At 38.9% G+C, this 14,944-nt stretch overlaps 1 protein-coding gene across 3 annotated transcripts in view; it reads left to right on the forward strand.

The window, feature by feature from the left end:
* The window catches only part of SLK (STE20 like kinase), a 51,932-nt gene extending 37,466 nt beyond the window's left edge, over positions 1 to 14,466 (forward strand). For 2 of the 3 annotated variants that reach the window (XM_074875225.1, XM_074875226.1), the window contains exons 13-19: positions 590 to 682; positions 3,913 to 4,042; positions 4,273 to 4,397; positions 5,386 to 5,574; positions 6,739 to 6,864; positions 8,430 to 8,543; positions 9,152 to 14,466. In XM_074875225.1, coding sequence (XP_074731326.1) covers positions 590 to 682; positions 3,913 to 4,042; positions 4,273 to 4,397; positions 5,386 to 5,574; positions 6,739 to 6,864; positions 8,430 to 8,543; positions 9,152 to 9,298 — 924 coding nt within the window. In that variant the 3' untranslated portion in view covers positions 9,299 to 14,466. The remainder of the gene's footprint in view (positions 1 to 589; positions 683 to 3,912; positions 4,043 to 4,272; positions 4,398 to 5,385; positions 5,575 to 6,738; positions 6,865 to 8,429; positions 8,544 to 9,151) is intronic. The other variant, XM_074875227.1, reaches the window with a different exon arrangement.
* The last annotated feature ends 478 nt before the right edge of the window (positions 14,467 to 14,944 follow it).

Genomic DNA, 14,944 nt, shown 5'->3' on the forward strand with positions numbered 1-14,944 from the left:
AACCAAACACTTACAAACAATTAATATTTTATTTGCTTTATGTTTATTTTAAAGGCATAGCCTGTGTAGATGTCATTTATGGTTGGAGACACTAATAATGGCATCTTATAAATTTGTGTTTGAGACAGTGTCAGAAATAGCTGGTTTTCAGTGGAAGTTATTTTAAACTTCCAACCTTTTTTTACAGCTTTACCATGAGGTAAACATACTCCTGTAGTCCTTTTGCCATAGCACTTCAAGAAAATACCACTTTTGCAGGTGGTGGTTTTCTTAACTATTGACTATTCTAGCTGCTGCATGAAAACTCAAGCAGGAGACTGCCATTTCTGTGAGCACTGGGCAGTATTTGCATGCAAAAAGAGGCTGGCATATACCTCCTTTCTGCACTGCGCTGGCATACATAAAGCACATATTGTTCCTTCTCTTTTCATTAAGCTCTTTTCACTAAACTAACATCCCTGCCACTGAAGTAATGCATGCTTCCCAGTACCTCTAGTGCTTGACCTGCATGTCCTACATTCACAGTAATGCTTGCTGTGGAGAAAAAGTGTACTTTTCGCCACCTTCTGCATGCTTATATACACTGTAGGTTTTATGTGAAGTGGAGAAAGCACCAAAAGAGCTGAGAAAAGAGCTCATGAAACGCAAGAAAGAGGAGCTTGCACAAAGCCAGCATGCTCAGGTAACAACGGCAGCTTCAAGCTACTAAAATACAAAAGGCAGCAGTATTCACACAGCTTGATGATGTCACTTCTTGTTGTTGTTGAGTGAATATGGAACTTAACTCAGACTAACCCTACATACTGCTCTCTTTCTTCAAGCACTGTCATATCACATCCCATAGAATATACTGTGTAGAAATGTAGGAGCAGCATTTTCACGTTTGTGCTGTTAAGCATAATAACTTGTAGGATGTACCAAAAACGAATGGTATTTTTCTACGGCAAGTTTATTTACAGTGCTTTTATGAATGGTAAGTACCCCGTAGGTCCATCACATTATAAAGGTTACAGTCAGAAGTAAGTTTTGAGCAATATAAGTGCAGGGGAGGAAAATGTGTATAATACATAAGCAAGAAGCATCTTGTAAGCAGAACAGATGAGGTAAAATGAAGTTATTTAAATGTCAAAGTGTAGGTGTATGGAAACTTTACAAGACATCTATAATTTTACGCCTTCAGACTTGCTTCTTTTATATGACCCAGCTAGAAAGGGGGCTAGTATTTAGAACAATGTAGAAGAATACTGACTTTTTGATGGCCACAGCTTGTACAGAGTGAGTTTGCACCAAAACAGAGCAGGTTTGGATTGATTAAGTTAGAGATTAAATGTTTATGTGAGTGACCTAGTAGAAAATAATAGCAACTTTATTCGATTACATGTTTAATTCAAGAGAGGATTTCCCAGGGTAGAATGTGATTGAGTTGCAGTGCTCTCCCCATACCAAGGATACCTGTCTCTGAACTTTTTGAGGCAACAATGAAAAACCTTTGTAGTAACTTAGTTGGTTTCCTTTGCTGGTTTCAGTTTGTGAAGGTAAGAGAGGTGAAAGAGACAATTGTAAAGGTGAAATATCCGTACTTGGAATGCTAAGTATCTAGAGCTCCTGTCAGTGACTACTTTTGTGTGATTAGCCTTGCCATTTTAAATGTATATTACTAATGAACAGCAGATCTAATTTCTTCTTTTTTTTAAGAACAGAAATATATTTCATTATATTATGACATAGGAAGTACATTGTGTCCCACAGGGCGTTGCTCAGGTTATGATTCAGTCTTTTCAGTTGTCTTCATGTACACTTTTCAACGCACAAATGCAGGATGTAAGTCTTAGTATGCAAAACAACAAAAGTTTTATTTCCCTAATTTTCCAGATGCGTGTTTTCTCTTCTCCTTCTGCTCATATGTGCTGATCAGTGTCACAGTTCTCTCTAAACTAGTTAGCACAAATTTATGTAATTATACACTATTCACGATAAAAAGATAAAAATTACAGTAGTTATTAACTCTGGGCAAGACACTGAAGTTTCACACAAATGCAATATAATACTGTTCTCTGGTGTTTATTACTTGTTCAGCACATGTGAGAAACAATGTGTGACTTCTATGCTGTGTGTGCAGTGAAACAATGTATTTTAAAGATACGTGAGTTTATTTTAAGATACTTACTGAGCAAAACCAAGTGATAATTTTGAAAAGGTGGACTGCCTTGCAGTGTCTGCCCTTTAACCACTCAACATGTTCTTTAGTAAAGTCTGTGACCTTTATTATATGTGATACTTGAGTAGATGTGGGAAGTGGAAAGGCTAGAGTGTTTTCTGAGATTGCCTGGTTTATCTTACAGTGCTAGCAATTATAAAACTTCTTAAGATTTACCATGTAGAGAGAGCAGCAATGATGTTTTGATGATTGAGTAAAGCTCAAGCATAATTGCTTTTTGACCATGACTACACTGGAACAGCTTTCCCCCCACGCCCTCCAATCAGAAAATTCCTGGCAAATTAAACACCGTGTTAATTATGCATCTGTACCCTCAGAATAATAAACTTGTAGTTTTCTTATCCTTTTCACCTAGAGAGGGAAACAGGACAGTATTTTTCAACAGTCCACATATTTGATTAGGTATGTCTGACTTCATTTACAGACATGGCCATGCAGTTCTTTTTGTACCCTCAGGTCTGTCACTGTCAACTTACTCCACCTCTGGCTTTCTGTTACCTGTCTAAGTGTAACTCTGTTGTCCACTGGGAGAGATGAAAGCCTCATATATTAATAACTTTGTGAAGATGAAAACCAGTGTTGTCCTGATCATAATAAAAAGTACTTTTAATGAACATTTAATTCCATACCTTGCTGACAACTTTTTTAGCAAGTAGCACAGGTTCAGTGAAAAAGTAAATATACATAGCTCAGGAGACCCTTCCACTGATCATCTGTAGCCCAATACTGTTTTCCTGCCTCATCCCATCTCCCTTCCAGTAGACCATCTTTAACGTTGCTTTGTTACGTATAACAGCAAATGCTTCAGCTGCCCACCTTGGCTCTGATAGGACACTGTCATCATCCTTTCTTTTGACCGTTTATATCATGGTAGAAACATCTGCTTTAATTTCTTGTTCTTAAAGAGTGTGTGTGTGCATGCTTGCATGCTTGTAGATGCTTTTTTTTTTGATAGTTGCAAAAAGAAAGGCAACGGTATGGTCTTGGGGCATGGGAGGGGGATTCTTACTGCTGCCTGCTTTTCATGATGTGATGCAACAGAGCGATACACCCTGGATAAGGGGAAGATGCAGGTGATATGGGGACTGCATCAGGCAGATGGCGAATCGCTTTGCGAGGAGCCGGCTGAGCTCTGCTGTGACAGGCTTTCAAGTCCTGCAGAGTGCAGTTCCTGCAGAAGCCATTGGGTGTCTTCACAGCAGTCTTGCAGAACTCCCAACCTCGGGATCTTTGCGTTCATGACAAGATAAGCCACTCAAGATTGAGACACAAATCTAAAACGCTACTGTATAAATAAATAGCCTTTAACTAATAATCCAAAGCAAAATAACCATACATATTTTTATTTTCTTACATCCATGAATAATTAACCTTGATTTTGAGTACTTGTCTTTGCTACATTTGAACCTGCAGCTTGTTTTGAGGAGAGACGAGATGGAATGAATCGCAGATTGCCCGCTAGTTTGTTGCCTTTGGACTTATTTATGAAGTATTATTTAAACAGTAAATATACTCTTACTTACTCTCTACATCAAAAATACAAGAGATGCATAATTTTATAGCCAAGGCATGTTAGCTCAAATTTTCATAGGTGTATTTGTTTTCTTATATAGCTAATGCTGAGAGAACTGGGAGTTTCATTAAAGTGTGGTTAGAAGAACACAATTTAATTTACTTCTGTTGGTTTTTACCAGGAGCAAGAATTTGTGCAGAAGCAGCAACAAGAACTGGATGCATCTCTGAAGAAAATTATTCAGCAGCAGAAGACAGAACTAGCCACTATAGAACGAGATTTCCTCAACAACAAACAGCAGCTCATGAGAGGTATCCAGCATCAGACTCTCTCTTTGAAAGCAGACATTTGTGTTGTATTTTAATAAAGCAATAGTCTCTCTTAAATTTATGAAATTTAAGAACTGTAGTAAAAACATATGCTATGTGTTATGCAGTGTTCTTAAAAGGCACTTGTAGGCCACTTCTAAACATGCACTAGCAGGTAGATCAGAAAGTATTGTATTGCACTTTCTGAAGCACTTCCTTTGGCTTTTCTCCAGCTCGCGAAGCTGCAATCTGGGAGCTGGAAGAGCGACATCTACAAGAGAAGCATCAGCTCCTCAAACAGCAACTCAAAGATCAGTACTTCATGCAGAGACACCAGCTGCTTAAGAGGCATGAAAAAGTTAGTGTTGATTTTGACGTTTTTGCATATTTTGTGTATTATAATATCCCGGGTTTTTTGTCAAATAGTCTTATGATCTCTACTGGTTGCTGTTTGCTTGCACAGGGAAGACCCACACAGGTATTTTGAAGCTGTATATGTTTTGTTGAAATAAAAAAAATCTCAATAATCTTACTTTAATAACTTAGTAACATGTTGAAGTATAAGTGGTCATAGTTTTCCCTTTTGTTTCTTAAAAAAACCCACCCAACCACAACATCAATCTTTCTCTATTAAAAACACTGAATTCTGCTTATACACCAAAAAGAGTTTTGACTTGTCTGTAAATAAATCTACTCATTAGCAAATAATTCTAGAATTAAATGAGCAGAATGAACTGGATTAGTTTTTGGGCAAGTAGCTGACAACTGTTTCTTTATAGCTAAATCCTATAAAAGCCTAGAAGACAACACTTATTTTCCACAAGGCATTTTGTTTTTTATAGAATACACGAAACAGAATAGTTCAGTTTTTGAAAATGTAAACCCAAGAGAGAAACTGTTGGATCTCCTTGGTGATTGGAGCATGAGCAGCCTCCACTGAAGGCTTGTTTCTGTATGGTTTGGTTTATTGCCATGACGACAGTTGCTTTCACCAGCTTTTGCAACACACTGACCCTTCACAACTGCAGTAGTGGAAGTTCAGTTCCACAAAAGTTTCTGCATTTGAATAACATAGACTTTTTTAAACGTAATTCAGGAGTTGAACAACCACTGGTAAAATATACATGTATTCATTAGAGCATTAGAGAATTTCATCTGAGTTGGGCATGATCCAGAGCTCTCTGGAGTAAGTGGAAGACCCCCTCCTCCCCATTGATATCTCTCGGACAGGGACTGGTTTCTGTTGAAAGAAGTAAACTCAAACAGCATGCTTATTGATGAAATGAGGTGCAAATAGTCTAACATAATAGTTACTCTGTAACATTTCCATATGATTAATGTTTTAGGAAACAGAACAAATGCAGAGATATAATCAACGCCTTATTGAAGAGTTAAAGAACAAACAAACTCAGGAAAGAGCGAGACTGCCTAAAATCCAGCGAAGTGAAGCAAAGACTCGAATGGCTATGTTTAAGAAAAGTTTAAGAATCAATTCATTAGCCTCTCCAGACCAAGATCGTGAAAAAATTAAGCAGGTAATTAATAAAAATTGTTTTAATAGTGTAAATGCTTAATGTGATGTAAACAGGAGGATGGGATATAGAGTGCACTCTCAGCAAGTTCGCAGATGGTACCAAACTGGGTTGATGCACTGGATGAGGTCAGAGGAGGTCATCCTTCCCCTCTGCACTGTGAGACTCGTCTGGGTCCAGTCCTGAGCTTCCCAGTACAAGGCAGACATGGATTTACTGGAGTGAGTCCCTCAAAGGGCCTTGAAGATGTCTGAGGGACTGGTGGGTCTTGTTATAGGAGGAGACGCTTGAGATACGCGGGATGCTTCAGCCTGGAGGAGGGAAGGCTCAGGAGGATCTTATCCATGTGTATGAGTACCCAAAGGGAGGGAGTGAAGAATGTGGAGCCAGATACTTCTCAGTGGGGCCTGGTGACAAGATAAGAGGCAGTGGGCACAGAAAATCCAACTTAAACATAAGAAAACACTTTTTTAGTGTGAGGATGGTCAAACACTGGAAGAGGTTGCCCAGAGAGGTTGTGGAGATACTTAGAACCTAACTGGACACAGTCCTGCTCTAACTGACCCTGCTTTGAGGGGGGGGTGGGGGGGGTGATCTTTGCAGGTCCCTTCCAACCTCAACCATTCTGTGATACTGTGAAATATTTTCAAGAATACTGGATTTTTGTGAGCTTTTGAATAAAACTGGAGGTATTCGCTCATTCTTTAAAAGGGAATGATGTGAAGAGGTTTAGAGGTTTGCTTTCTACTGATGCACAAAAGTCCCAAATCATGGTTTCGTATGGTGAGCACTGGAAGGATAAAAAATCTGGAAAGTACAGTCTCTTGTAGCTGCATAACACCAACCTTAACCGACACTTGTAGCAACGCTGCTGTGTCACTTGGCGTCAGAGGGAGGTAATTTCAGAAGTCTGCATTTTAAGGAAAAATTAGAGTGTGGATGGAGAAATGGAATGATAAGACAAAACTTGTGAGGGCATTCCCTTTGTAAGAATTTTAAAAATGGAAGAATAAAGAAAATACAGTTATTGTTTAAATCTTTTAAAACCATTCTTTTCAGTTATGCTGTTAGGTTGTATGTATTCAGGCTGTTACATACAGTTTTTTGACTCATGTAAACTGCTGTATCTAGAGGCACAATATAAACCATCTTTATTTTTAATTTTAGTTTGCTGTTCAAGAAGAAAAGAGACAGAAGAATGAGAGACTGGCTCAGCATCAGAAACATGAAAACCAAATGCGGGACCTTCAGTTGCAGTGTGAAGCAAACATCAGAGAACTGCATCAGTTACAGGTTAAAAATAGATGATATTGAATGAACATTCAGTGGGAAGACTCAGGTTAATAACAGATGCAGGCAAAGCAGCAGAAACATCTTTTCCTTCATTTTTACTGATTTGTGTAGTGGTTTTTTTCAACTTTGCTTTCACAGGCTTGCAGTATACTGCTTAACCAGATTCATATACTTACATCAGATAATGAGAAATTATTTTAAATGCAGAAAGAGCATTAACCAGAGGCAGATGATCACTTCTAGAATATCTGTCAAGTTCCCAGTGCTATTTTCTGTAGGCACCATTTCCTTTTAACCTGATTTTGCTGAAATATCATTAATCAGAACAGAGGTAGGCAGCACCAGGCATTACCTGCAAGACATCTGTGGCAATACATGGAGTGAGGGGGTTTTTACAAAGTGCAGGCTGCTGTTTATACTTGAGCTTTTGGAAGGTCCTTAGAATTCTCGTGATAAGGAACTATTTTGTCGGTTTTGGTATGCATTTTGTAAAAGTTGCTGCTGTGTACCAGAGGCCAGATCTCCTTTATCGTTAAATCAGCTTTTCCTGTTTCAGGGACACAAGGCAGTTTTAAAGCATTAAATGATCATTTGCTAATAACCTTTGCGTAGAGAGATCTTCCAGTGAAGCTAGTTCTACTCTATTCACTTTCTTACATCCTGCAAAAACAGCCCCTGACTGTGCCACTAATAGGCGTCAGTAAATCCCCAAGTACTGTGGGAGTCTTGTGAGAGTTTCAGCTCAAGTAAAATTGAGCAGATTAGGGCTACTCTGAGATTCATCGAGAAAAATTGGCCACTAACTGCACTCGGGTCTAGCCAAGTGCTTGTCATTTTTGTTCCTGTGTTTTTGTACTCTGCATCAGACCCAGTTGGGACTGGAACCCTAGAAACAAGAACATGGGGTTTAGAGACTGCCATTGCCAACTGCTCTTAAAAATCAAAGATCTGATGTAGCCAAATACTTAAGGTTTTTCTTATCATGTTTTGAAAGTCCTCTGAAAGTTAGGGCAGATGCACGTGTACCTTAGAGAGGAATGTGAAGTTGATGTGTGGTTTGATTATGCTTTTCCTTTTTACAGGGTGATTCTGAAGCTGCTTCTGCAAGCTCATTTCTCTCCTCTCTAAGCCCCATTTGTTAGTCTCAGCTCCTTGGCACCAAGAATTGAAATATTTCTGAAAAATGACCCCTTTTTAATGTGATTGATTTTAATAAATCACACAAACTGTCTTTAGAAGGCAAAGCAGAAATGCCGTATGACCTTGAAACACATTATTAGGCAGTGAAATGCAGTTTTGAGTAACACTGTCAGCTGCTGCCTTAATGACACTCAACAGTATATTTGGATTTACCGGGTATTTCTTATCTCAGTTGGTTCTGCTGTAAAGATCAGCTTTTGATAATGCAGCCTTGTAACATACTTTTATCTTGTAATTATTCACGTCACTATTTACACAGAATAAGCTAATTAAAAAGAATTAGAACAACATATGTCACTGTACAAACGTTGAGTTGCCTAATCTGAATTAGTTTTACATAAGGATTATCTTTATCTTGTTTTAAGAATGAAAAATGCCATCTACTGGTTGAGCATGAGACTCAGAAGCTCAAAGAACTAGATGAAGAGCACAGCCAAGAACTGAAGGAATGGAGAGAAAAATTGAGACCAAGAAAAAAGGTAAATCGAAGCAGTTTATGAATCAGAAAATAATCAGGAGTTGATTCTAGCAAATACAGACAATACAGAAAGTATCACAAGGGAGGAGAATCAAACTACTGTACAAAGCTGCTGTAGTTCACTGAATAATAAAAGATGTTAGAAAAAATGTGCAAAAGCTGAGCGAAGGGCCTGTGCAACAAAAAAGGCTTGTGTGTTATCAGCCTCTTACTGTGTCCCCTCTTGCAGTGCGTGTGTGCTTATTTGCATATAAAACTTCTTAGCTGGAGGTAAATCTGGTTTTCAGAATATATTTCAAAAGCCAGTAGGTTACTACAAAAATTGACTGCTAAGTAACAGATAGAGGGGTGGTGAAGGTTGTTTTGGGTTTTATATTTTGTTTTAAAATGGAAAGTACTAGATTTTCACACAGTTCAGAGAGTATCCTCCAGGCAGATGATGTGCTTAGCTTGCTGTGTCTTGACTGTCTTGCAATTTCATAATTGCTAGGTGGGTTTTTTTGTGATGGTGTGTGAAGTTGCAATGTTAAATCAGACAATACGTCACCGGTATAATAGGTTTCTTGTACTTTGCTTTGTAATCCTGTGACAATCTGATTTTCGTTTTAGACGCTGGAAGAAGAATTTGCCAGAAAACTGCAGGAACAGGAAGTTTTCTTTAAAATGACTGGAGAATCCGAATGCCTTAACCCTTCAACACAAAGCCGGATTTCCAAATTCTATCCAATCCCCAGCCTTCACTCCACTGGGTCGTAACTCTGGGAACTGCTGTAGGTTTTTTCATATTTGGAATTCTCCATGCTCATTGTCTAACCTGACTTAATCAGCGGTGTCCATCAAAGGACCTAGCGCTTTCTGTTTTCAGTGGAGACAATCAGTGTCCTGATCAGTTTCTTTACTTCTCTGAATGGAAGAAAAGAAAAAAAGGTGTTGGTGTATAATGGTAATGTTATGTCCTTCAGATGTTTCAAGAGTAAGTGGTTTTTTTTATCTCAGTCTCAAAAAGTACGTTATCTATGGTTTTGACTTTAAGCCTAAAATATTAATTATACTCTTTCTGATCTGAAAAAAATGGTTTCTCATGTGAACATTTAAACAATGAAATATTAGTTCTGCTACTGTGTTTCTAAGTGTCTGATTTCTCCACGAGAGAATTCCACAACTGAAACTGCCGTGAGAGGTTTAAAATTTTGTGATGTTGAGCAGTGTCTTCACAGCAAGGACTGAAACTAATTACTCGGAACATGCCAATACTCGGAAAAATAAACCCTTATGTTTAAACATGATTGGTAAAAGCAAAAGCCTTTACAACTTCTTCAGAAAGAAACCTCTGGCATAAATTAAACTGAGCTGATCTCCATGACATATTTTGTCCATTAGTTCCATAATGAAATGGGGTGCTAGTTTAATTAATACAGTGCCTGAAACACTTAGATATGCTAATCCTGGCAACAGGATAGTGTTTTGTCATTTAAAAAATACTCCTTTAGCATTGTTGTTACTGTACAAAACAAGATTTCTTGCTGCTACTGCCATTTTTGTTGTAAATCCTCACCCTAAAATATTTTGCACTAAAATATGTAAAGGTGAAAGAAATGCTAACTTTAAAATGCACAATTTATTATTTTCCTTAGCTATTACAGGTGGTTAGTTCTACAAATTGAGAAACTGTAGAATGTATTTTTTAGAAAGCGGTGTGCAAAATGCACGTGGTTTCTCTAACTGTACCTGGAAAGGGTAGAGCCATTTTTCTGTTCTTACCAAAGCCTGTTCATTTAAACTCTGTCAGAAAAGTGGAGGCGGATGGTCATATTTATAAATAACCATGGCTAAAGTCTGATTTGGTTAGAAGTGTTAGATTTGATTTTTTTTTTTAATTTTAGTCATTTTATTTTATAGAAAGATTTAAGTTAAATATATAGACAAACTACTTTATGAATCTGGGTTTTTTGCTTTTGTGTTGCCACATACTAACATAGGCAGTTTTTATTTTTCAAGTTCATAGATGTACAATAAGTTATTTACCTGACTGATCTGCAGTGGAAAAAGTCTGAAATGTTTCTCATATAGCTGGTAGGGAAATACAACTGTAGTAGGTCACTTTTACTGCACTCCTTGTGGTGGTTAGAGTTTGAGTCATATCAGGACAGTATTGTAAGCTGTACTTTGGTATGCTGGAGTTCAATTTGTAAAATAGTGTTTACTTTCTGTCATTTGAGGCCTGACTTCTTAGTCTCTTTGGGTATCAACTGTAAGCGTTTTGTTTTGCTAGCTTGCATTAAATGCGCAACTGGTGACGATTACATGATGTTCATTTCATGGGAACAGTATTGATGCATGTGAATGAACTCTTAACATAGGACTTTAATCAGATGTGGTTGAAATCTTGGATGCTGAAATCCTTGGACATTGAACCAATACCTTCTCGATGAAGACACTTAATTTACAGCACAGTAAAAAAAAATTGGAAAATGCATGTTTTAATTTAAATTTTGTAACTTTTTGATAGCATAATTACTTTAATAGCTAGCCTTAATTTCTGGCATTTTATTGTATAAATGTGTATTGTGTACTGTTGTAAATTCACATACCATATCTCTAGAATGTTGCTAAATGCAAATTTCTTCAACTTGTTTATTCAGTAGGGTGAAAAAGTCTTTGAAGGCCTTTTACTTTTTAAGCTCCACCATCGTAAATTGACTGTTACTAAAATAACATTAAATCATCTTCATCTCTGTATTTAACAGAATTTGTTTGCAGTTTTGTATGAAGTAGGCTCAGTGCTTTACTCGGGGAGTAGGCAGGGCAGGCAGATTTCTCCTTCTGGATTATCTCTACCTTCATCCACATACAAATCTTCAGAGAGCAATGTTAATCTTCTTACATTTTTGGCAGTTTCAGTGATAACTTGCTAATATATATTGGCGTACTGTTTACATCTGTCTAAATCTTTTAAATCTTGTATTTGAACATCCTTCTCACGCAAGCCCCTGCAATCTGATCTCATTGTAAATTGTACAAATAAGTAACTGAGTTCTGTGATGAAGGGAGGAATCGAATGTAGCGGCTGAAGCCTTAGCGGGTGCTTGGTCAGGTCTCCAGGTGTGCAGCACTGTTCAGCAGTTTTGCAGCCTTGTGAACTGGGCTGAGAATTGATAGCAGGTGTGAAAATGTGTTTTTCTGGGGGGTAACAGGAACTAGCATGGGTACTTACACATTTAGACTGATAAAATTGGTTTTAAGTATTGCAGAACACGAGAGTTGTACAATATTATATCAATGTCAGAAAATTCAATTCAAATGAATTTAGTTTCACATAGGCCTGGAAGAGATCTCCTGAGATACAAAATCCAATCTCTCTGTTATCACATGTCACCTCGCTTTAATAAATATTAGATGCTCCATCTCCAAGGTAGTTAGGTGAATTTTCCTTAGACAAAACAATGTGCTTTCTTACTGAGTGTGTGGCAGATCTCATTTTCCCCACGTGCCCTTCAAAAGACGACCACAAATCAGTGTTTGCTCACCTTTGTGTTTCACTACATCATAAATACTGTCCACGGGAAAATGAACAAAGGCAATAAAATGCATGAATTGCAGTGCAATATATTAGTTGTCCTCTGGTATTTACAACTGATTCTCACAAAAAAAACTGCCTGTGGATTCAGACAGGTTCTGACAGATTCAGACCTCACAACTTGTTCTTCCTGAGCTCTGAAAGCAGATTTCAGCGCCCGCTAAGTCAGCGGTCTTGGGATAGGGCCTTGTAAGAACAGGAGCCAGTGGCTCTACTCTCATCCTAAGAGTTACTAGGACTGCACTGTTTGCAGGATCTTGTAGTCCCCTGCCGGTAGCCCCAGGAGATCATTGGCTCACCGAACCTCAGGTGGTCCATTGCCCCTGTTCTTACAGGATTCTGCATCTTGAATAAATTCTGAGTCTCACCTGAATGGGGCTGTCTGAGGCAGGGTTACCAGCCGTGGAGGGAGGGGGCTGTGTCTCAGCCCTTGGCCTCCTGCAGTCCCCGGGGAACTTTGCTGTTTGGTGAAGGGGAATACTCCAGCATTTGTTCCTCTCTGATTCCCATAAAACAGTTTGTTCCTTTTTCCAAGCACTCTGCTGTCTCTGCTGAATACATGAGAAGCATATGTGGCATGAAAAGATACGATACCGAGGTGGTTATGATTGATTAGATAGATCCTGATTTATTATCACCTTCTAAAGGAAAATCTTGAATTCAAATTCAGAGGGGGCAGTACTGCACTGTCCTGACCAGTGGCATTCACTCAGAGTGATTTTTCACATCACTTTTAAAACACTGATACTCATTCCGAGCTGCATCCTTTTTTCCTGACAATGTTTTAAGCTAATGTCCTTTTAAAATTACATTCATGGGTATTCAATATCTAATCAATCACATGGTTTAAAAAATTATTCTTCTGTCCCAAAGGACTTTCTCTGTTATAACTCCATGCTGCTGATTTTTTTTTAATAAATAGGAAACTTAGCACCTTAACTAAGACAGAGACAAGCAAAGCAGTAATGTAATTACTTTCATCACACCACGATGTCTTTTATGATGGCAGTATCACATAGGAAGTTTAAGTTGGTTCTCCACCTGAAACAGTATCTGTCTTGCAAGTATTTCAAGGATGCTTTGGTACAGGAAAGACTTGAATAAGGTTTTATAAATTCAGGCACTTAAATCCATTTTTAGGTAGCCTGATTTTCAGAGCTGCTGTGTAGCTGCAGCAGCTAGGACCTCAGAAACATTCATCTTTGCTGAAAACCTGGGAACAGACTTAGATGTGCAGTAAGCTCAGTGCTAGTTGCTTCCAATAAGCAGTTGCTTTTTGGTTAATCTGCCATGGGGAAGTGGGGCAAGTTTTTGAGGACAGTGACTACATGGTCATTGGAGGAAAGGGCAGGGAGGAGCATTTAGGGTGGTCACTATGTAGATAACTTTCTGCTTTTTATGTTAGCATTTACAATCTGGTCATTTTACTTCAAAATCTATTTGCGGATCTCAAACTTCCTTGCATTGCTCTGTCCACGCACGTTTCCCATTCCTAGACTTCTGCCATCTTAACTGCAGGTACGAAACAAGGTCAGAGAATTGACCTTCCTCGTTCACAGGCAAGCCAAGGCCAGGATGCCCTGTCATTTCTCTGCCTTACAAAAGATGAGAACAGATGAAGGGAAGGAGAAGACAAAAGAAACTTTACAGTGTTTCTCCATATTGCTTGCAGAGCTTTTAGTTGTTCTCCATCCCCTTTCTCTTGCTTCAATCCCCATTCTTCATTTTTGTAGCTACTTCTGCGCTTCTGGCATTAGGGCAGTCAGTGGTGGCAGAGAAAGAAGACAAGCTCTTAAATAAGAACATGATCAAAAGCAGCTCATGTGCTTCCACTGTACTGAAAGCAGGAGTGGCTGAACCCAAAGATGCTCTAATATTCAAAAGTATCTTCCACAATTACCAAGCTAGGTGGTAAAGCCTCTTCCTTATTGATCATCAATCCTAAAATGGTGGAAAGAACAGAAACGAGGAAGGGACATTGAAGTCTGTAATGTTGAGCTGTCATACCCCTGTTTTCTGTAAGACCTGAGCAGGGTGGTCTTCTGTGGTAAAGCACACGCATCTGAGGCATCTCCAACCTCGTGTTGTCCCAGCAGTTTGTTGAATGTTTTGTGTTAACTGCAAACCAAGTTATTTTTGCCTTACAGAAAGCAACCAAAAATCATGAGATGGATGAATAATTGGCTAAGGGTCTCTGTATGTACAGCTTGTGGAAGTGAACTTGCAGTAGCAGCCATACAACAGGGTTTTTTTTTTGGTCTTGTTTTTAAAAGTAATTTGATTTCATGGCTTTCTGTAGAATATTGTAATAATTCTGCTGTAAATACAATAAAATCTTGTTTGCTGAGATGGCCTCTGTTTTGTTGATGGAAAATTTGCATGCAATACAAGTGATGTTTGAGTGACTGGGGCAATTCAGAATTTTTAAAATAACTGAGTGTAAAAAGTATGTAATGTGGTACAATGTGCGGCTCCCTGACTGGCACAGCCCAGGGCAGGAGTGCAGACTTAGCACAAACCTAAAAGGTCGCTGTTTTCAGTGACTGCCCTGCCCTGTCAGTGGGGATTCATCTTGGGGTTGTAGGAGCTCCAGTTTGTGCCCCTCAGTGCATGGGTCCGCCCTCATGACAGCCAAGGTGCAAGCACAGGAATGAGCCCCCTGAGCAATGGTCCCAGCGCTGTGGGCTGGGTTATGAAGCAAATGAGAGGTTGTGGGGTGGTGGCGCCTCAGATGCTCTGGCCTGCCTCACCCTGCCCCCTGACACAACCTGCAAGCACAGTACAACGGTCCTGAGTAGTTCAGGGATGGCTTCAGACACAGAAAC

Source organism: Strix uralensis, chromosome 7, assembly GCF_047716275.1.
Source record: "Strix uralensis isolate ZFMK-TIS-50842 chromosome 7, bStrUra1, whole genome shotgun sequence".
NCBI classification, from domain to species: domain Eukaryota; kingdom Metazoa; phylum Chordata; class Aves; order Strigiformes; family Strigidae; genus Strix; species Strix uralensis.